Source organism: Chaetodon auriga, chromosome 9, assembly GCF_051107435.1.
Source record: "Chaetodon auriga isolate fChaAug3 chromosome 9, fChaAug3.hap1, whole genome shotgun sequence".
Taxonomy (NCBI): Eukaryota; Metazoa; Chordata; class Actinopteri; order Chaetodontiformes; family Chaetodontidae; genus Chaetodon; species Chaetodon auriga.
The window spans coordinates 25,016,192-25,039,403 of NC_135082.1; the positions used below are offsets into that span (position 1 = coordinate 25,016,192).

General features: G+C 45.7%; 1 protein-coding gene across 1 annotated transcript in view; it reads left to right on the forward strand.

The window, feature by feature from the left end:
• The window catches only part of afg2a (AAA ATPase AFG2A), a 101,816-nt gene that overhangs the window by 988 nt on the left and 77,616 nt on the right, over positions 1-23,212 (forward strand). Inside the window, exons 2-12 of the mRNA XM_076739031.1 lie at positions 58-182; positions 325-482; positions 1,256-1,314; positions 1,590-2,243; positions 2,383-2,512; positions 2,652-2,708; positions 2,899-3,022; positions 4,921-5,022; positions 5,309-5,462; positions 17,024-17,178; positions 22,925-23,134. Coding sequence (XP_076595146.1) covers positions 58-182; positions 325-482; positions 1,256-1,314; positions 1,590-2,243; positions 2,383-2,512; positions 2,652-2,708; positions 2,899-3,022; positions 4,921-5,022; positions 5,309-5,462; positions 17,024-17,178; positions 22,925-23,134 — 1,928 coding nt within the window. The remainder of the gene's footprint in view (positions 1-57; positions 183-324; positions 483-1,255; positions 1,315-1,589; positions 2,244-2,382; positions 2,513-2,651; positions 2,709-2,898; positions 3,023-4,920; positions 5,023-5,308; positions 5,463-17,023; positions 17,179-22,924; positions 23,135-23,212) is intronic.

The following is a 23,212-nucleotide window of genomic DNA, read 5'->3' on the forward strand; positions in this document are numbered from 1 at the left end:
AGTGTTTTTACTCAGGTGATGGATTTAACGTCATATTTTTGTTTATTTTCCTCTCAGCTGATGACAAAACACCTAAAAGTTTCAGATCAACTTTAGCCCAGCTGAGCCTGAATTCAATGAAGTCCGCCAGCGTTTGCATCGGGAGACCAGTCCTGCTGACGAGTCCCACAGGACAACAAGAGGTGTCGTCTTCTCTGTGTGGCAGTCCTTGAGCCTTTAGCTGATGCATGATTTCTGCTCTCAGGATGAAACCGTCCTGACCTTTAGCTGCCTGCAGCTCTGAAAGCTTTCGATAATCACCTGTCTGTTGCCTCTGTCTCACAGGTGTGTTTAGGATGGCCGGTTGCCTCCTTTCCTGGTGGAAAAGTCGGCCTTCAGAAATGTGCTCAGAATAACCTCAGAGTGAAGTCGGGGCTCGAGGTGACGGTGCAGCCGCTGACAGGTCCTGTGCTTCAGGCCGAGGAGGTGGTTCTCTCCAACAGGTAACCTGCACCTGGCTGTCACTGGACAAGAGCCGAGGGTACTCACTGTACATGTTATACGACATTACAATAATTATACATTAAATCTGTAGTATTGCATTATGCAGTATTGAATTAGGCACACCGAGCTAAAACTGATGCCATCTAATGCAACAGTCCTCCAATAATTCCTATAACTTCATGAAGGTTGTGTTTTTGTGATACTGTTGAGTTGTATTTTGTAATAATGAGCGATGTTTCTAACATTTTTACAACACGTTTTATCATTGAGGGCACCCTGAATATGCATTTATCACATTTATTTCTCTGTGTCACTTCGGAATATTTGAAATCCTAATAGCTGATCAGGCTGTATGTGATAAGGTCATTGTATTATTATGTTGGAGTATCAACAAAGAGTTTATGCCTCAAAAAACCTTCAGATTGTATCACACACAGTCCAGAGGCTGAACGCCTTTATGTTGTCTCTCAGGTAAACGCTGCCATCTGCTGGTCAAACCTCACAACTGCAGCTCAAATATCTGCTACCAAAAATGAGCATTAGTCTAGATAGATTTTATTTTTTGTTCATACTTGTTGCTGTTATTTAATGAGCTTGTGTTTTGGGATCCTTGAGTTTTCTTTTCATATTTTATCTGGTTCATAGTAAGTCTGTGTTATATGTTTTGTAATCTATGTTTTATGTTCTGTGTGTAAAAGAGATTTTTAATGTCGGGGAGCCACTTTCCTGGTTAAATAAAGTTGTGAAATATATGCATATAACTTTCATTCAGGTCAAAAGATGACACACTGGAGTCAGATGAGTTCAAGAACTTCTTTCTGAGGTCTCTGGGTAAGTCAGTCACGTTTTCACACTGTCGCATGTTTATTGTTTTTATTGTGTTAAAAATAGTTTTTTGGCATTTGTGAATTGATTTATTTGCAATAATTTGCTGAATTTCTTTCCATGATCTATACACTCAAAGATCTGTACTTTTCCCCTGATTGGTTAAAAGAAAATACAGTTTGCTGGTTTAGATTTGCTCTTCATGTTCAGTCTTGTTACTGTCCAGTTTGCCTTTTTTCCTTTGGTGGAATAACTCGTCCGGTTTGTCTGTCTTGTGCCAGTTGGGAACATCATTTTGCCTGGAAATGTCATCTCCTTGACTTATTTGGGCCGCTCATGCAGTCTGCGGGTGGAGACAATACGAGGGGAGGACGGTGTCACCCTCCACAGAGCAGCTCCTCCTGCAGGCCTGGGCCCTGACACCGAGGAGTCGTGTGTGATGAGCTCTGTGCTGGACTCCACCTCAGCTGACCTCTCCCTGCAGCTCAGTCTGCTCACCGTGGATGACAACAACGCTGACGGAGCACCAGGCACGCCTGGAGAGCCCGGGCCTGCAGCCAGCACCCCACGCCGACCAGCCAACCTCCCTTCTCTCTCCTCGCCCCTTGCTCCCTGCACCCCTTCCTACAACTCCCAGAATCCTCCTGCAGCGTCAGTGGAGGATGATGTCAGTTTGGAGAGCTCACTCAGCTCAGAGCAGCCGGAGAAAACCCACACAGCTCCCCCTGGTGGCGCACAGAGTACTGACACCTTCTACTGCCTCTCCTGCTCCACTACAGTCAGGCTCAGAGACAGAACGGCACGGGATCCACATGCAGAAGCTAAGAGGTCAAAGGTCACATACGCCATGATTGGCGGGCTCAGCAGCCAGCTGGATGTGATCAGAGAGACCATCGAGCTTCCTCTGAAACACCCTGAGTTGTTCTCCAGCTATGGTAGGTCAGATCGTACAGTGTCGCCTCACACGCGTACGTCAGACTTTAAAACAGTCTCATTATGATGGAAGGTGATTTTCTTGCAAACTAGGACTGAATTTAACCCTAAAAACCTAATTTCAAGCTGTTTTCCGTGCAGGGATCCCACCTCCCCGCGGAGTACTTCTGTACGGTCCCCCAGGCACAGGGAAGACTATGATTGGACGGGCCATAGCCAATGAGGTTGGAGCTCACATGACGGTGATCAATGGTCCAGAGATCATGAGCAAGTATGGTCACTTTTCTATCCCATTGTAATATATGGGGTGTATTATCATGCACACCACCCTGCACGTCATCTGAACTCATGAGTAATTAGCAGAGTGGTTTCATTAACTGGAGCAAATATGTTGTTTTATGTCTCTGCAGATTCTATGGTGAGACAGAAGCGAGGCTGAGGCAGATTTTCACTGAAGCGTCTCAGAGGTAAATCCAGCTGCCTTTTAATAAAGCCATTGTAGTACAATAGTACGCACAGTGCAGTACACTAATAACGAGTAAAAGTTAAAAATTCATGAGCTTACAGTCAAAGTCTTAAAAATATTGTGGCGTCACCTGCTTGTGATTTGGGTTCTTACAGTCAGTGCTTTCATTGATCATTTGACTGCATTTGCAGACAGCCTGCGATCATCTTTATTGACGAGCTGGATGCTTTGTGCCCGAAGCGAGAGGGAGCACAGAACGAGGTCGAGAAACGAGTCGTGGCTTCTCTGCTCACTCTGATGGACGGGATCGGCTCAGTAAGTGTCCTTTTTACTCTGCTCACGTAATACGTCCTAACAGACGTTGACTCCACACGTCAGGGACGGCCAGGCAGCTCACCTGGTAGAGCGTATGCTCCATGTGTCAAGGCTGTGTCCTTACCGCAGGGGTCCGAGCTCGTCCCACCCATCCTGCATGTCGTCTTAATGTACTAATTATTTTCTTGTTCTTGTTTTGTGTCCTGTTTCGTCCGACTAGCTGTCCAAACGTCCAAAAAGGTTACCTATTAAAAAGATAAAACTTCTCTTCATCTCAAAGGACATTCTTGTAAGACGGTACAAAGGACAGAAAATGTGTTATCACCATCTCTGTTGTTTCTTTCATGTTATAAAAGCAGAACATAACATGATACCAGCCCAGTTCACTTTTCTCTGCATGTAAGAAAGAATGTCTTTCATGTCTCCATCAGAGGCTAAATGAATGAATGAACTCAGACTTTTCTGCTGCTCCTCCTTCGAGCAGCAGAAAAGTTGTTGATAATAAAATGATTATCAGAATAGCTGCAGAATAATTTGTCAGTTGTACTTCAGAGTTATTTTCTGGCTGCTGATGGAAGCTTCTGTGTGTTATTTCTTTATGGCTTGGCCTGCGCTAAAAGGATGGCTTGGCCTGCGCTAAAAGGAAAAGGAAAGGAACAGCAGCATGTCCTCTTATTCCATCAACCCACAGTCTGTTCGTCAGTATGTTTTTTGCAGGTCTGCTTTACGTTGACCAACATTTGCCTGTTCAGCATTCGCAGGCCTTGAGTGAGTGTCTCTGCGGCCGAGCGCGTCTCTGTCAGGAAATGTCCTCATTGAAAATGCAGATTGTCATGCAGAAACCATCTCTGCGTGCTGGACGTCCTTCAGACACCGTGGGTTGTGTCTCCGGGGTGTTGTTTGTCCTCTGAGCGCTCTATCAGTGCCTGATGAGAAAAAAGACGATCCCCCCCCCCCCCACGCCCAAAGGGAGCCTGGGAAACAGATCACCTAAGGTTGCCATGACCTGCCAATTTGGCATAACTTTATCAGCAAAGCACATCTCCATGAGCCCAGGCAGGGAGGAGCGCTCGTTTGATTGGTCTGCCTGCTCCCCGGTCGTGTCTGTGTCCCAGACCAGATGATCCAAGGTCGTCAGCGCTGATTGGCTTGTGGAATGTGGAGAAAGCATTTCCTCCTCAGCATTCTTACTTACTCTCACTATAATTTATTTGTGTTTCAGTCCTCCCTGTGGTACAGAAAGGTCGAAAGAGAAATTTCTCATGTTGCAGGCAGACCACCCCGAGAAACGCAGGACTGACAGAAGTTTAGCATCACACCGGGGTCAAATACTCTCTGAGGCTCAGCTTATGAAATCCAGCGGGATGGAGTTACAAGTGCATGGTCATGAAGTTAAACACAGGGCTGTTTTACTTTGCTCCTCCAGAGGTGATATTGATGACTCAGAGCAACAATTTGCATGTAATTCCTAGTTTATATCTTAGCCAGCGCAGCAGATTTGACAGTGGTAGCTTGCGTTGCACCAGCCCATTTCCACCATCTGTTCTTTTTACACCTTAACTTTCATAGTTCTGGAAAGCAGCCCCACAGCTACGGCAGCTGTCTGAGCGCACAAACGCAGCTCGACCTCAGTCGTTTTCACTGAAGAACGAGCCACACCGGAACAGTCACTGTGTGGCCCGGAGGAGGCACCGCTCAAATATTGTATTGTTCGTTACACACTGACCTTGTTTGAGGGGAAACCGCTTGATCTGCAAAAACTACAGGAAAAACACGTTGACACTCATCATTCAGTACGCTTTCAGTTCAGTCACTGTGTTCATTTGAAGCAGCACAGTGAAATAAAACCGTGATTACGAGGGCAAAGCTGATCTCTGCTCTTCTTTCCATCCGTCCAGGAGGGTCACTCAGGTCAGCTGCTGGTCCTGGGGGCCACAAACCGGCCCCATGCCCTCGACCCCGCCCTGCGCCGACCAGGACGCTTTGACAAGGAGCTGGAGGTGCGTGCAAACACACACCGCGGAGGAAGTGGATGGCGAAAAGGCTGTCCTGTATCAGATGTGTCATAAACCACCAGCAGCCCTCCTGTTTGCTTACTGTCTGTTTGGTAAAAATGATTCATCTCAAGCTTAAAATATCACTATTTGAGGGCAGGATGACAACGATCAGATGGCTGGAAGCTCTGCAAAGCTATTTTGTGATTTGAGCTTCCTCAGGTTTCCTTCTAGTGTCATGTAAATGAGACTTTGTGCTCTACAATCTGTTCTGCTGATGTCATGATGGCAGGTGGGAGTTCCTGGTGCCGTCGAGCGTGCAGATATCTTGCAGAAGCAGCTGAGTTTGGTACCGTGCAGCGCCACCGCGGAGGAGCTGACGCAGCTGGCCGACACCGCTCACGGATACGTCGGCGCTGACCTCGCAGCTGTTTGCAAGGAAGCGGGCAAGTAAACACTGTCCTCCTGCCATGGAGAAAGTCAGAATGCTTTGCTTCTGTTTCCTCGTCGTAAGGAAGCTGCTGGCAGGAGTTTGAGGGTTGGTACCATGTGCTCATGAGATTACGAGATGTGACGTGATGTACAAAATGTCCCAATAAGCCAAAAAAGGCAGGTTTCTTGGATTATTACATGAATCAGCTCCGTTTTAAAGGGCCGTAAACAGATTCTTTAGTGATGCCTTTAATCAGGTTCTTTTGAATTCAAGGTGAATGGACTGCGACAAACACTGTTCCCAGGAACGCAGCGCTGGGTCATGAATCTACATCATAAACGTGCCACAGGAACCAAAAACATCCACAGCTACTCAGCCCCGTCGTGCTGCTCCTTATTTTGATTTCTCCTTTGCACTTCCCGAAACCAACATATTTTGGGAAACCAAAACAAAGTCGTGCACGGCAGCTGGCCCGAAAATGCTCGCCATCTTTTAGCAGTTTGGTTTGCCTCGCGGGCTCAGGCCAACAAACAAATGTGAAATGAGGAGCTTCAGGCACATTTGACCTTTTTGTCCAAACCACAATTCTTAGTGACTTATTTCTTCCTAAATTAGTTTTTAGCAGTTTTTTTTTTTAGATGTTTGCTCCGAGAGTCTGACATCCCTGCAGCCCCTTTGAACTCAGAGGGTCAGCCATCCTTTGAAATCTGCCAAAGAGGAAGTTGGGAGTTTCTGTGGTATTCACATCCCAGTGAGAGAAACCACTGAAACCACCTCTTGTTGTGAAATTCTTTTGCCCCCTCACCCCTGATGCCACAAGCCCATCCACCTCACATCCCGACGACGAGCATCTTGGCTCATACGCAGCGTGTGTCTATCTGAATGCGCCTGATTGTGGGTGTGATTGTATGAGCACATGCACATTTGTTTTTCCTGTGTGCGACCCCGTGTGCCTCCTGGGTGGTCCCGGCGCCTGGGGTATGTGGCATATTGCATTTCCAGCTGAGGAGGGAGCTGAGGCTGCTGTGTGGAAGCGCTCCGGCGAAGAGCGTGATTTACTGTCCGCAGAGGACCAGACGTGACTGGCAGTGTTTTCTGAGAAACCTCCTCACACCCCGGAGGGGGACAACAACCTCCCTAACCCTGTTTGACTCTGCTCGCTTCCACCAAAATCTCCCAAAATCACTAGACAAACAGAGGCCTTCGCAAGCAGGCCACGATAGAACTAACAGATTCAGACTGCATTCAGTGCTTCAGTCTGTCTTCGATTCTGTCTGTTGGCCCATTCGATGTTGAAATAAAGTACAAAATACAACAAACTGAAACAGATTACAAATGCAGGACAGCTATAAAGGCTGCAGACTGTAAATGTGTCAAACCTCCGGGTATCTACGTGTGATGCTATTAGAGGCTCCCTTGGCTTTGTGCAAACGCTAGAATACACATAGAAACAGCAAAACATTTAGCTATTAGCCTTTAGCAAATGGCTCATAGACCAGCTTATTGCCTGTGTGTGTTCATGGGTAAGGATTCACCCTACACACACACACACACACATACACACAAGTTGATATGTGTTTTTTCCTTCTTTGCTTTCATTGAAAGGAACAAAAGCCGAAAAGGCACAAAAACACATCGCATAGGAACTGCAGTTGTTTCCTTCTGCTGCTCAGGTAACAATGAGCTGCTGGGGGAACATACGCTCCGACGCACCGCTTCCTGAAAAATAAAAATGGGGGGGACGATACTGCGACGGCTGCGACACGCTTGGGTCACGCACAAGATCCCCACCTTGCACAGCTGCAGAGAAGCATGCACACACACACACACACACACACACACACACACACACACACGAGGCGCGCTGCGGTGGGGGTTTCACATCCTGCCTTTAGCACAATACCAACCTGCTTATAGATCAGAGAGTAAAGCTGTTTAAGTCAATGCTTCATCTCTGGAGAACGGCAGAGGCCAAGTGGCTGTTATATGCGTGTGCGCTCTTTTTTTTTTGTTTCTTTCTGAGCATGTTTGTGTGCATAGAAATGGATGGAAATCTTGATGTCATCAGGGAAGTTTTTGTTTGTCCAGTCTGAACTGCACCGAGCCCCAGAAACGGCTTCTTGACGACAGATGTGTTATATAATCAGCGCTTGATTGCAGTTGATCACGGATCGGGCAGCTTTGCATGTAACGTCATGCAAGAGCACACTCATACCAGATCTATTAAGTCTGTTACGTCGAGGTCACCTCAGATCACTTTAAGCCTCCGCTGAGCGCACGAATTATGATGAAAATGGGCGCTTTGCATCATGTGCGCTGACCGAGGGGCTCCAGGTTGATCCCTTAATGAAAGGTAGGATTTTTAAACCTGCAGAGGGAAAACAGTAATTGGTCACAGTATAAAGAAGGCGCCATCTTTACATGTTCGTGCAAAACACTCATGTTTGTTTGCCGTAAAACCAGAGAAATACAAATCCAGGTCAGAGGTCACCGTCCAGTGTTTGAATGTTGTGTGTTTCTTGCTTAAAAGACATACAGATGGGTGACAAATGAAAGGAACATGAAATGTCTGACCAAGATACCGGTCCATCACAAACCTCCAGGACTTTCACTGCTCCTTGGCTTTAGATGGTTTGACCCCCCAGCATGTCTGCAAGTTGTGAAAAGTTCAACCAAAGAGTGATTTTGACTTCTCACATTGTTTCATTTCGTTGTTTTCGGAGCCTGAAAAGGTTTTATGACTCTCTAGGTTCAGTCTGTGACCCCTCATTGATCTGGAAAAGTGGCTCACGACCCTTTAAAGCAAAGCAACGCCTGCGGTTTGTGTACATCAGAGTTATTGGAAATACATTTGTGCATCAGAAATGTTTGGTCTTCTTAACTCTTTTGACAGTCATGTTGTGACCCCATGGAGGTCCCCAACCCCCAGCTTGGGAACCACTGCTCTAGATAACCTCAGTCATTTCTGATGGTCTGACAGTGTTTGAAGATATAAATTCTGTGGAAAACAGTGTTTGAAGCAGAGTAATGGAAAAGTTAAGTACAAGCTGTGTTTAAACTCTTCATTCAAAGTGTCTGATTTCATCTCTTCACTGCTCGTCGCTGCAGGAGGAAAGGTCAAACCCACTGAGCTGAACTGTAGTAACCCTAAATGAGGACCTCTAGTGGGCGACTGTGATATTGCTCAGAGGGTAAACGGCCAAGCTCGGCTGCAAGCAGTGAATGAAACGTCAGTGTGGAGGGCAGATAGACCGACCTCCATTCACACACACTGATCTGAATTCTACCAGCACAGAGGAGAAAAGCCACTCTGGCCTGTTCAGCTGTGCTTCAGAGAGCGTTAGTGAGGAAGTGTTGTTCGTTTTATCCTTCTAACCTTTGAATCAATGAGCCTGTGAGGACTTTACAAGTCATACAATACACAGTAATGTTTTATTATTAGATTTTACAAGCCAACATCTGCATAAGAGGTGAGCAAAGACCAACACTTTGGCTTGACGCCTCCATCATCAGTACACTGAATGTGTGGCCTTTATGTCTTTAGAGAAAGAACAGATCTTAGCACAGTAACACAGCTGTTTGAAAAGAGAAGTGAAGATAAAATTAACTACATTTAAAAGGAAAAGCAGTGAGCAGGAACACTGCAGTTGTCGTTAGATTACCAAACTGGGGGTCCCAGGGTAAGTCTGAGCTCATCAAAGGGATAAGGGAGCCAAAAAATATTTCTGATATGCAAAATTATAGTTTTGGATACTTTCAGGCCTCTGAAGATCCTTCAAATATAACAAACTGTAAAGGAAAAATCACTCTTTAATGAAACCGATCACAGTTCCTCTCTGACGTCCTGACCTGTGTCAAAGCCTCATCAACAGATAAAAGCTTCGTCTGGACTCACAAGCCAAAAAGATTGAGGTCTGTTGTGTTCGAATGTGCAGATTTCAATCGTTTTTGAGCGTTTGAGCGTCGAAGAACCCGTGAATCTCTTGTGTACACCGTGCAGTTTTTTTGGCAGCCACCAAAAAAGTGTTGTATTTATATTTGTGCACGATCCCTGAAGAGATTTCCTCCGATATAACCACACAGGCACTCATTTCTTCTGATCTTATTTCCCCAAACGTTACGTTGACCCTGTTCCCAGCTAAGCGCAGATTATACAAAACAGCTTTTCATAATGAATCCCTCTAGGTGTTTTGTGTGGTATTGGGAGCTATCATGTGGTCTCGTGGAGCCTCACAGACTCTGGGCGTCTCTCTGTCGTCCTGTTGGCGTTCAACTGATCCCGGTGCGAGCGGATGACTCATTTCCACAGTCTAAACAGTGCAAATTGTGTGTGTGAGGGCGCACGTTTGTTGGAGTGTGTATGCGTGTGCGTGCTTGTTTGGTTTGTGCCACATCCGGACACACTGTTTACAAGCCTCTCTAAACAGGGGAAGCCCACTGGAACAAAAAGGGCCAGTAAAATTGATTATGCAGAATAATAAACAGACAACTCTGCACCCTGTCATCTGAAACCTCCTCGGTTAGCCTCTGATTTGACGGCAAAGATCGGGCTCAATATTTAACATCCACTTCTCCATCTTAGACTAAACGGCCTAAATGATTTACTCGGTAATTGTGCAAAGCGATTCGGCGAACACGCTTCAAGCCTCCAAACCTAAACACCTGCTGCGCCGCGCAGCGAGGAGGAAGAAAAACGGCGTCAGAAATGAGCTGAGTTTTGTGTGTTTGACATAAATTGTGCAGGAGAAGACTAAATGGGCCAAACACTGCTGAATGCTGGCGGGTGTTTACAGCGGCAGCCTTGCCTTATAAAGCTCTTTTCCCAACTCGTTTGTCCTTTTAAAGACACTTGAGGAATTTCAGGACAGGTCACATAAATATCAGTCGGATCAGCATGTGAAGTTTATTTGAGGGCTCTGTTTATAAAATCCGGAAATGGGCTGCTTGTACTCCTTAACCCCGGCACTTACCTTTACTCAGTGACAGCTGTGTGTGTGTGTGCGTGTGTGCATGTGTGTGTTCTGAAGCATGTACTGTATGTGTGTGTGTGCCTGCACACATTTTCTGCATGTTTGGGGTGTGTGAGCCCGTGTATTTGTCTTTGTCATCTGTTTGTGTGTACGTGTGCGCGCTTTAAGAGCACACATTATTGCGGTGTTTCAGCTCCGGGAACAGATGTTGGTTATTGTAAATACAGGTGCAAAGAGCGTTCCGGAAGCCCCGGCGAGTAATGAAAACGTTCCTGTGGTTTTGTAATGGTGTAATGCCCAAAGTATTTCACAATTCATCTGAGGACAGCGTCGCTGGAGAGCTGCGGCTTGAGCTCGTGGGTGTTCGACGCAGCGCCGCACAATGCAGCCTAACGCTGCACGCAGTCCCGATTCTTCCCTGTTGAAATGAGGAATGCACCGTTGAAGTGCAGATGGACCTCTTTTGACACACCTTCCTGGACTCTGTGGGTGATGATTTGCTGTCTCTGACAATGGAGCTCTGTGAGGTTTTCCCTTTTGAAGTCTTCTACTGGAACTTAACCTCTGAACACTTCCAACCTCTTTTTTTTTCTTTCTCTCTGGAAGTTGAAGGCAGGTCTCAGACGTTGCACTGAGCACACTTGCAGTTACATGAATAAAACACCTATTAAGTTTTCCTCCATGATGCGTCTGCACGGTGCACGCAGCACGATGCAGTGTCCTGTTGTGTTTTCTGTGTCCATAGAAAGAAGAGCTGAATTCTAGACTGCGTTTTGAGGCTGATATCAGTGTTTGAGAGTCTTTGAAATATTTGTTTTTTCAACATAAACTCATAATCAGCAAATATAATCATGATCTCTGACATTTGCTGTTTTCAAGAATGATGGACAAACTGATGGAGACACTTTTTCTAAACTACTGAAAATGTACCTTTGGCATTTTTTTAATGGAACTTCTGGTTACTTATCCACTGATGCTGGTGCCAGAAAGCTGAATCATGCCAGGCTGATTTATTGTCCAGGCTCTACTGTGCTGTTGCTAGAGGGTTTGGACAGGATTCCAACAGCCTTTTTCCAAGAGTGTAGGTTTTGTTTCAACATGGGGGGGGGGGGCACGTATTCAGCAAGGGGTCTGGAGGTGCTCTCCATGAAATGCTGAGCAGCAAACACTTCATTTTCTGCATTCTGGTCAATGTCCATGCAGCAGTTTGTGCCTTTTCTGCATCAGCTGACGGTGGAAATGTCTTTATTTTTGTAAAGGACCTCTTCCTCCTTTTCCCCTCTGGCTCCTTCATGGTTATCAACCGCGCTTCTTTCCGTTTTAAGACAGATTGCAGTCATTGCGTCTGAGGTGGCGTTCTGCCACCGCCTACTTTACTGGAGCCATTGCTGCATCTGAGCCGAACGGTTCATCAAAATGCAAGTCCTCTGCTGCTTTTGCACATGTTCTAAATATTGAAGAGGACGTTTCCCACCATCCAAAATATGCCTGTGTTCCTTTCAAACCCCAGTATGAACAAAATAATGAAGTTCAAACGCGGTTCTGTACCAAGAGCAGCTCTTTAGAGGTGCTGCACAGCCATCCCCGGTCTGCAGGGTGTTGTACTGCATTGCTGTGTTGATGAGTGCACATATATCTGCATGGGATGAACGAGGGTATTGATAAGAGGTAATTCTGGTGTGCAGAACTGTGACAGCTCTCTGTTGTGGACACAAACAGAAGCTCCCAGTCGTTACCTTTAAGATTCGCCCTGTGCTGCTCAGCATTCAGGGCTTGTCTCGAAGGCTTTTGTGGTGTCATCACAAGCTGAAGTTTCTCTGACTATCATGTTTTGTATTCAGGGGTTTGATTCTTCAGTAACTCGGGCCAATTTGGTGCGAGGGTCAGCGGAGGTGACCCCTGAGGAGGAGGCCTTGATTTGTGGGAAGGTCTGTTTTGGTCCCACATAATTAAGACCATCCCTGTTGAAAAACCACAAATAACCGTTCTCCTCTCTTCTCCCTGGCCAGCTTCAGCTCTCAAATGAGTTCTTCCGTCTCTTCCATACCTAGTTTGGGCCCTGGTGTGATGTTTTGCAAATGTGCATTCTTGTACATTTAGGGGGCCCCTTTTTCTCTCAATTTCCGCTGGGTCTCTGGCGAATTCGAAGCATTCTGGAGAGGAGGAGTGCAAAAAAAGAAGAAGAAAATGAGTCCACATACGGTTCAGATTAAATTGTGTTGTGTTGCCTCTTTTTTTTTCCTCCTCCCTTCCCATCGGATGTTTTCATAACTAAACCAAATGTGTGCTTGGAGTCAGCCAAGAGCAGTCAGGAGAGAGAGAATCCCTAAAGCAAAATGTTAAAGTCACATCGTTGAATCAAGTTTCCGCTGCCCTCTGGGTGTCCAGGCTGGACTCGGAGCTCTGTGGCTTATGAACCCGATTTCCCCTCTGGTCGGGCTGTTTCTCTGTGAGGCTTTTCATTACTGCTGGCAAAGTGCTAGATTCACTCGAGACAGATTCAGATGATTACTGCTGAAACATTTATTAACATTTGTCAGCTGTTTTTTTCAGCCCCGGGCTTTTATGCAGCCATACTATTGATTAGCCCTTTAAACTAGCTGTCAGTCTGTGCTTGCTGCTATAAATTATCATCTAACTTTATGTGCTGCATTGAGGACTGAAATCTAGAGATACGACTTGTGCTTTGACAGTTTGCAAGACCTTCAAATTTGCAAGAGAAGCCAGAAAAGCAACGTTCTTGCTCAGTGCTAAACCTTTTTCTTATGAAGTTGCATGTGCTTTTGAGCAAATGTTGTAGATTTTTACTTTGTTCTTTCTTAATAACTGATTAAAGATGTATTTTCTTACAGCATTTGGATTCCATGTGATACAATTGTTGAGTTTAGTTTAGCTTAGATTAGAATAAAATTAAATTTCATTTTCAAAATTGTTTTGGTGTTTTTAGTAATTCACTGTAAAGCTTAATAATGGCTTAACATACTGATGTGTCTAATGAGGAAAATAAAAAGGTTTCTTCCCATGTGGGTCTTCATCTTTTAGAACACGATCAGCCATTTTCGCTTCTCTTCAACCGTCACTGAAGGAGGCTCAGGTCCTCCACCCTTCACAGGGCAGGCTGCTGATGGTTTGGGGTTAGTGCATATGGTGTTGTGGCTGGTGCTCCTCATCTCCCTCCTCGCCCCAGCTTCCTTCCACATCCTGTCCTGTCTTGCCTTGTCCCTTCCACTCGGACCAGATGTTTTTGTGCAGCCTAAGCAGCGCTGGTCTGAAGCATTAACACAGATGAAGAGCTGAAGCAGCAGCCAGGTGGAATGATGGGATGTTTAGACCTCTGGGTATTGAGAGTGAGGAGGAGGAGGAGGAGGAGGGTGGGTGGACGGGGGTCGAGAGCGAATGAACTAGAGAAAGACATCATACACCAGGGAGCCGGGACTGGGGAACACATTGACCTCAGCTTGGCGTGCTCACGGAAGACAAACCTGCTTGCTTTAATTGTGTTTCTCCTACTCCTCCTCTTCTGTCTGTCTGTCTGTCTGTCTGTCTGTCTCTCTGTCTGTCTCTCTCTCTGTCTGTCTCTCTGTCTGTCTGTCCCTCGCCCAGTCGCAAGGGTCCTGGAAAATATAAACAGGATGCAGTCATGTCTGATCGTAAATCCCCTCTCGTCTGCTCCCTGGCCTCCAGCCCTGGACCACGTCCGTTCCCCTCCAGCCCTCGCCACCCCATCTCCTGCCCAGACCACCCCCCCCCCCACTCCCCCTTTTAGCTCAGAAGATGAAGCCAAGTTTCTGTGTGTGCGCCTGTGTGATGTGTGCACATGTGCGCCGGGAATGGTTGTGCGTCTAATATACTGTTACCCAAGTCTGGTGTTGGAAACGTGGTTGTGGGCTGGTTTTAGAACTAGTAATCATTGTCCACATTTAGCATGTAATTCCCTCCGAGAGGACCTGTCCTCCCACCTGTAGGGGTTAAATCTGCACAGCTGGATGCAAGCTGATGCACACATGGCGCTTTCTGTATTGTTGCAGCTCGACTTTTATGCCTTTCTCACACATTCTTCTCTGCCTATTTGGTAATGATTGCATGCAATATTGCAACCAGACCTACCTGCAGACGTTGTTTTTCTGTAATGTCAATTGGAGGAAATTACAAGCAGAAACGACTCCCTGTGCACTTGACTGATTCTCTCAGCAGTTGCAAATATTTGTGTACTGTTGCAGACTTCTATCAAGCTTTTGCTCTGATTCTGGAAACTCTTTTGGGGAATGCCGCAGACTCACCTCAAACATCAAATAACATCCTCTGGTGAGGACAATCTGCAGAAAAGGTCTTTAATCATTCTTCATTTCCCTCTCTGACAAAGATAGCAACTCGAGTGGTTGTTGAAACAAAGTCCTATAACAGGAAGGTCATTGATTTCAATCTTCTTATTGACTGTGAAAGAGTGGAAGGAGAAGAGGAAGTTCCTGCAGCAATGCATGCATGGCTTCTTTTTAGCAGCTGCTTGGTGTCCAACAATAGAAAACCAAGCAGTTTTTCTGGGCAGATCTGCAGTGACGGAGGGTGAATGGTAGCTGAATGAAAAGTCAGAGGAGCTGCTGGTTTTCTTTTAATGATATCCTCACCGTACCACAACATAGAAACACTGGAAGCTACTGGATAATGTGGATCGCATAGGTTTGCATATGGCCATGGCCTCAGTACTTCAACTTGATTTCTGAGGAAACCGTCTCTCACTGCCATGATGTATAACTGCTGATAAAGTGGTACCTATGCACTTAATGGGCTGCTCCCACCTACAGACTAAGACGCTGGGACAAAGAGCGTTCTCATCATCGTGAATGGGACCTGGCATCGGAGCCTGGCACCGATTTGCAGAGGCACTCAGCAACCCTGCAGGGCAAAGTTGAGAAAAACTTTATGCAAATATCTTCTGATGCAAAGCGTGCAACAACCAGGCGAGAGCCAATCACGCTCGCTTTACAGCCAGGTTGAACTCTTGGTTGTCTGGCAAAGAAGCTCAACCTGGCTCAACGTTTGCCAGACTGCAAGGCAATGTCATCCAGAGTTCCCACCTTGTTCTATATTACAACCCGCTGTGTGCTTTTTTGCCACCTTATAAGCCTTTAAACACACGGTTCTGTGATTCAAACAGAACTTCTGCATCACATTTCATGTCTCAGCAGTACATAAAACAACACTCCCCCTACCAATGCTGCGCTATAAATTTTATACTGCAGGGATGATTTTGGTCTTAGTGCCCAGCTAACCACAATTGCTATGCAGAAGAAACCAGTTAAGTAACTCAGAGCTGCAGCAAATGCAGAACGGCATGTAATTTTGAGCAAAATGCTGCGTCATAGCTGCTGAACCCAGGATCCAAAAACGACCGAATGTTTCTACAAAACATAATCTTTAGCTTAGCTCGCCATTAGCGGTGCACGCAACATAATTTTAAGCTTTGTAATTGCACGTTTTGCTGTTGACTTCTTCCCTTATATGTACAGAGGCTTGTACCTTTGACTTGTTTTTTTTTTTTTTTTTTTTTTATCAAAGAACCACTTCTGACACAGCTGCTCACCTTTTGTTCAGACGACTCAACCAGGAGAGTTTTGTGTCCATCAAAGTCTTGGGAGTGCTCCAACTGCCAGTCACCTCACGTTATCCACGTAGAATAAGACTTTTACTTTTGGAAACCTGGATGCACTTCACAGCTTCTCGAGCACGGTGCAGGAAGAGCATGCATGTTTAATAAACCCTCCTGTGAATAAATACAGTCCTTGTGTGACTTCTGCTTTAGCATTCTTCTGCTAAGTATGTGTTGTGTGTCTGTCCTCACTCATCACCGCCCCTTCTTGCAGCGCTGTCTGTTCCCAGATCTTTCTCCTTCAGATCACTCTGCTACGACTTCTTTTGCGAAGCGAAACAAAGGCTCATTCTTGATATTGATGCATCAGTGTTTGTTTTGCTGTCGTCTTTTTGTTCAGATGCCGAAGTCTCTGGAACTGAAGGTATTCAAACCTTAAGCGCTTCAATTACACTTCCCTTCCCTTCGGCCTACTCTCTTTTCTCCCCAATAATGCAGGCCCAATTATTTTCGCGGTCAAAAGGGGAATTAGTGTTCATTTTGAGATTTGCATTCGCTAGGCGTGTATCATCACAGCGTGTACAAGCCTGAATGTTTTGAGGAAAAAGTTGGACTGGGTGCATGTGGTTTTGGAATGAAAACCCTCAAGCCACAACGGCACTAGCATTGCTGCTTATGGCAAACAAACACCAGTTTCACATCCCTTCTTATGCCTCAAATCGCAGTAGAAATGATTCACCTTTTCTGTTTTGATAAATGGACCTGAGTGTCAACCAAAAGTTAATTTTCTATAAACTTGGCCAAGGCTTTTTTTTAACCTCTTTAAGCTATGACTTTATTATCTTGGTTTTTGCAGTTTAGCTAAATTTTGTAATCTGTGCTCCAGCCTGTCTCGAGGCTGACGGTTAACGGATGTATTTTTTGTACTTTCTACAACGTGACTATTGAGAAAAGTTCAGAATAAACTTGTTTTTTCTCCTTCTGATCCAATGAGAGATGTAAACCTTCTTTCCACAGGTTTGCATGCACTCAGGCGAGCACTGGGAGGTTCCAGCCAGCCATCAGACCAGCATCTGAAGGGGACAGTGACCGTCACTTTGCAGGACCTCCAGTGGGCCATGTCTGTTGTGAAGCCAAGCGCCATGAGGGAGGTCGCCATTGATGTCCCCAAGGTACAGTCACCTCTGTCGATCACTGCTCCGTCTCTGTTTTTGGACTCAATAAGCAATGCAAAAATGTCTCCCCCTCATCCTAATATTGATACTAATCAAACTCGGTGCTTCCTTATTACTTGAATGAAGCTGTGCACAAACTTTACCAGCAGCAAGTTTTTTTGTTTACGCAGTCAGCAGCGTTGTACAGTGCGGACTGTGCCCCAATAGTTCCAGGGCCGTCAGAAAATGCACTGCAGCAGGGACTTTCTTTGCACCAGAAACTGCGATAAGACCTAAATTTAGTCCACTGGTCAAGTACAGCAAAGGTTCCTTAGTCCCTAGAGTGGTTCCTGGTTCCCTGGAAAAGTTCATGTGGTGGGAACAGACTACAAGTGTGAATGGAAAGCTGTCTGCTGTTATTGTGGTCAGGGAATAAAAGCAAAGCCATAAAATTGGAAAAGTGATGCTTTCCAGGCCTAGAAAAATGACAGATATAGTTCCTAAATCTTGCCAGAATGTGTCCGTGTTTTGTGTTAAGTTCGCCCAGAGGAGTTGAGGAAATGCAGATGGTCAAGTAAAGTTTATCAGCTCCTTTCCAGAGCAGACACCACAAAGTGCATCAAGACAAAAGCAACACATGAAGCACAGACACAATAAGACTAAAAAATGTAGATAGATTAAACAAAAGCAAGCGTAAACAAGCCGAGCTTGAGCTGCTTTTAGGTGCACACAGATCTTAAAGTTTTAGGATCCACAACTGCAAAGTTTCAGTCTGAACTTTTCAGCCAGGAGTGAACTACAATGCGAAGGGCAAGCGTGACGGAATCAAGATCTGTGTTACATAAGACCTTTTCCAGGACCTGGTCAGAACCTTTGCGGGGGGAGCTTGAAGATCATCTCCATCCCAGCTTGAGATGCCATGTCATAGTCTACCCGGGGAGGGGGGGGGGGGGGCAGGAAATGCCAGAAAACAATAACCATTAAGACAACCATGAATGCAGAGACCCTCCCTTCACATGCCTGCATAGTTTACGGCATCATCCTTAATGACACAGTCTGTATTGAATCCTTTGCTTGTCGTCAACATTAGCCGTGTCTCAGAGGCATTCAACCTTGCAATGGCCCTGCGATGAAGTCGATCTAAAGCACAAAGCAAATTTATAACCCAAACTGCGCCACTGCTTATTGCCACGAGTAAAACTAAAAGCTCATCAACAGCAGCCATGCCTCCCTTTTACCTCTAATGCACACAAAATCCCTGAACTACTCTTTGGACCGCTGACCACTGAATCACCAGCACTTAAAAGATGGGGTCAGGCTGAGGAAGAGTGGAAAGGACCCCGTGGCCATTTTACTCTCCACTGCAATGAAGATGAATCACTTTGCTCTCAGTGGATGGAGGGAGAGGGAGGGGAAGGAGGGATGAGAGGACAGTGGTGAGACTCCAGGATGTTTTGGAGTATGCATGTGCAAGACATAACGGACAGGAAGAGGGCTAACATCATCCTGCACCGGTAATTGAAAGCAGATCGGGTCGCTGACGGTTCCTGCCAGCAGCCAAAAAAAAGAAAGAGAGGAGAAGAAGAAGAAGAAGAAACGTCCTTCCCATCCCTCCACCCCCACCCGCCTCCCCTCTCCCCTCTGCAGCGCTCCGCACTGAGCTCACCCAGAGACGCTCGGTCCTTGCGGCCGGTTCCTGGAAGCAAGAGAGAGGAGTGAGTTTGGGTTTGGAATTTTTTTTTTTTATTTCTATCCCCCTAGCGCAGCTCAGCTGAAAGGCCAGCCGCAGAGCCCCGGACTTGATTATATCCACATGAGTGCAAACATTTGTTTCTAATCCATTTTATATAAGAAACTTCCAGTGGTGCCGGATGAATACACGCCTCGAGTTCCTCGGAAACCGTCTCAGATCTCGTATCTAGAGACTTTTTACAAATTACGCCTCTCGATTTATGTTATATTTATATGTAAATAAATTGAAAGTTCATTCTTAATCCTTTGTTTGTTTTGTGACAAGACATTCTTCCTCTTTTTGACATCTTTCTTGTTTACCCAGCATTGCCTTTTTTTTTTTAAATAATCATCTTGCACTGTGCAGTCTGGCTTTAATATTTTCATTTGGCAGCTGTATAACTAGCCCACTTATTCCTCCTTTTAAACTTACTCCTTGTCTCCCTTGAGTTTTTTTGTCTGAGAAGTTCCCCGCACCCTCCTCTCAACCCCATCAAAGGGCCAGAGCCTGAGAGGCCCCTTGTAAAGTTCAGAAAACAACAGTAAAAGATAATAACTGGGTCTCGTACAAAAAGGAAGGGAGGGAAGGGGGGGGGGGGGGGGGGCGCAGCACAGCAAGGTGTGAGTCAAAACATTGCCTTCTAATTCCACAGACGCTTCATTCATGACAAAAAGCACCTTGCAATTAATGTTACTTTATATTGTTATTTCTTACAATGACTCCATTAAGTCTGCAGAGGCTTAACCAAAAAAATGCAGCAAAAAGGGGGAAGATGAGACTTTACAGTGTTGTGTTGCACATCTGCTTCCTTGTTGCAAAGAGGCGAGTGATTTGTGTTCGGATGATTGGCAGGTCTGAGGCCTTTAAAGCCCCAAAACCACTAAATCCGGTTCAGACAGCAGCCTCGGATTGCAGGTCATTCCCAGCATGTGCTTGAATTTATGTTCTATACCTGACGAGCGGTGTTTGCTCGCAAGAGTTCGGCCGTGCATGATAAGAAATCGTTTACCGCGCTGTCTACTTACCTTATAAACTCATATGATGTCGGTTCACCTGTCATGTCACAAATGTTTGCTGTATGTTAAAGTAATACAGCTGCAAGAGGCTTGTTGTTGCATTTGTGTAAACTCCAAATTCTGAGACCTCAGTGTTCCTCACTGAGCAGTGAAGCAGAGAAACCACAGCACACACATCCTCGTCGCTTTGTCCATGTTTGCTCAAGATTTGTTTTCTAGGCTTAACACAACATACAATATGGACAGCGTTAAGTAGCTTGTGAAAGAAATGCCTGAGTGTCCTTTAACGCATCAGCCCCATAGATTTGCGTTCAGTGGTGAGTTCTATCTGCACGTAGCAAAACAATCTCGGCTCATGGTCGCCTGAAATAGTGCGTTCTGGACTTTGGACAGTATCACACAGACTTCTTCAGCGGATGTTCGCTCGGAGGCCATGTTGTTCAAACTTTCATCACTGGAAGTTCTCTCGTCTGCGTTAGCTTAACTCCGTTGGTTGATGAACAGTGTGGTCTTCTCAGCTCTGGCAAGCGAGCAGCTAATTTCATCATGTTTAGCTTCAGCCTTCAGCCTCTTGCAGATCCATTCACTGCTTTGTCCTTTTGGGACAGCCACAGACCTTCTTCATCCTTCATCTGTCTCTGTTTTCTCCTGCTCACCTTTTTCCTCCGTTTCTCTTTCTATGAGCCTGTTTCACTGTTGCTTTTATCTCTCTGCACTTTTTATTTCATTTCATTCCTCTCTGGGCCTTCAAATGAGCGTTCTGGTTGGCTCGCCTGCTTCCGGCCTATCTCCTCATCTCTGCAACGCTCCTCTCTCCCTCTCCCTCTCCCTCTCCCTCCCCCTCCCCTACCCTCCATCCGTCCTTTCCCCTCTCTTGCTCGGCGCTGTCCATAAATTGTTCGGTATTTACAGTATGTGGCCAGACGCCAGGTTTCCATTAGGTGCTTCGTTCCCCGGAGACGGCGCCGGTGGCCTGGGATGTGTTACCTCTGGATGGAGAGTAGGAGGAGGGTGAGGGGGAGAATGAGCACGAGAGGGGGAGAGAGAGAGAGAGAGAGAGAGAGAGAGAGAGAGAGAGGAAGAAGTGAGGAGGAGGGAGAGTGGTAAGCAGCTGGATTTAAAGGAGAGGGCGAGAGATGGCGTGATAGTGAGGGTCAAGTGAGAGAAGAAAGAAAGAGTGCAGGAGAGATAAGACAGATAAGAAACAGAGAGAGCAGAGAAGAAGAGGAGAGGAAGGTGGACGAACGCTGCATTTACCGTAACACCGACTGCTGGTTTTCTGCTGATCAGAGCTGCAAATAAGGACTAGTTTTAATTATTGATTAGTAAAATCCCTGAAAATTATTAACCGTACCCAGAGCCCAAGACGACTTAATCAGATATCTTTACAATCCAAAACGAAAAATATTCAGTTTACAATCTCATAAAATAGAGAAAACAAGCAAATATTCATTCTGAATCGTTCTGCAAAACAAAAACTTGTTTGACATTTTTTCATTTGCTTTGTTACAGTTAGCCAGTGTTCAAAATTATTTGCAATAATTTTTTGTCAGTCGACTAGTTGATTAGTCAGCAGATCACTTCCCAGATGTTTCTTAAACATCATGTTTCTGTAATCTGGGTTGAAATTAGAAGAAACTGGAGTGTATGCTAGCAGGTTTCTCCTGCTAGCATACACTCCTGTTAGCACTGTTAGCACTGCTGGCTGTTTAGGGAGACGATGAGAAAACTGACCTTTATGTGTTTAAAATAAGTCAAGGACAGAGAAGTAATCTGATTACTGATGCACTGCATGTATTCACAAACACATTGTGTGAACCGGATTTCTCCCACTAACCTGGTTTCTGTCTGTAAATGCACTCAGACAGAGCAAAGTGTGAGGAGAAAGAAAAGGAGCAGAGGAGATAAGAAACAGAACGAGAGGGCCTGAATATAGATCAAAAAAGAGATAGAGGGGTGAGAAGGAGGGAGAGAAAGATGGAGGAGATGAAGAAGGGGAGGGAATAATGGATGGTTAATGAAGGGACAGGAAGGATGAGAGAGAGAGGTCTGAGAGGGTTTTGGATGAGGGCTTCTCTTCTTATCTACTTTATCTCCTCCGGCTGTTGGCTGCCGGACTCTCCCTCCCTCCTCCCTCCTCCCCCCCTCCTCCCTCCCTCCTTCCATCTGTCAGACAGACAGCTGCTGGCTGACTCCCTCTGTTGTTGTTCACTCTGTCCTGAGTCTCCCGGCTTCAACCCTCGCCCTCCGTCTCTCCGTCCCCTTCCAAATATGCTTTTACATTTCACTCCGCCTCTCCCTCTCCCGACCCCGTCGTCCGTCTGGAAGAACTTGCAGTTCTCTGCGAGTCACCCGGCGGCGTGGTCACATGAGACGTCAGCGACGTCAGCGTGCAATCAGAGTTTATTTGGTCCGTTGCATTTATTGTTGGTGATGTGTTTGTGTTTGATCTGCCACAGATTACAGCTGAGGTACAGCAGCATATTAGAGCGCTGTTCATCACTTATTAGTCCTCCACTTTAATTCATGTGGAGCATTTTGTTTGATTGCACGTTATTGTGTCATTGACCCTGATGTGAGTTAATTCAGCGTTCTGATCAGATTCCAGACAGGTCGGACTCTTCCAATACATCTCCTTTGACTTTGTACTGCTTCTACCTCCTCTTTTACTTCTTCCACTACTGCTACTTCTATGCAGTCTTCTTCTTCCTCTTCTTCATTTTATCCTTTATTCTTATTTCTAAATGTTTTTAACCAGTGGTCATTTGTGCATCATGGTCAAAATGATTCCTCACATCCTAATAAATCATGATAAATCACTTTAGGAAACGTGTTATTTTCTTTCTTAGCACAAAAACTGTGTGCTCAGCTGCCCTTAAATTGGCCTTAAAAATGGATTTTGGTTAACTTTAAGTTAAATTAAATGCCAGGGTTTGTTATTATTGATCTGCTGTATGTATTATTTCCTCTCTTGTGTTGTGACATGCATTGTGAGTTCCCTGATTTTACCTTCCAGGTCCGCTGGTCGGATGTCGGCGGGATGGAGGAGGTGAAGCTGAAACTGAAGCAGGCAGTGGAGTGGCCTCTGAGGCACCCGGAGGCCTTCACCCGCATGGGGATCCAACCACCTAAAGGAGTCCTGCTCTACGGGCCCCCAGGCTGCTCCAAGACCATGATAGCCAAGGCCCTGGCTAATGAAAGTGGCCTCAACTTCCTGGCTGTTAAAGTGAGTCTTAAAGTGGTGTATTCATTTTCTTTGTGTGGATTAGATGATTTTTTTCTGGTGTGCAGTGAATGATGAGAT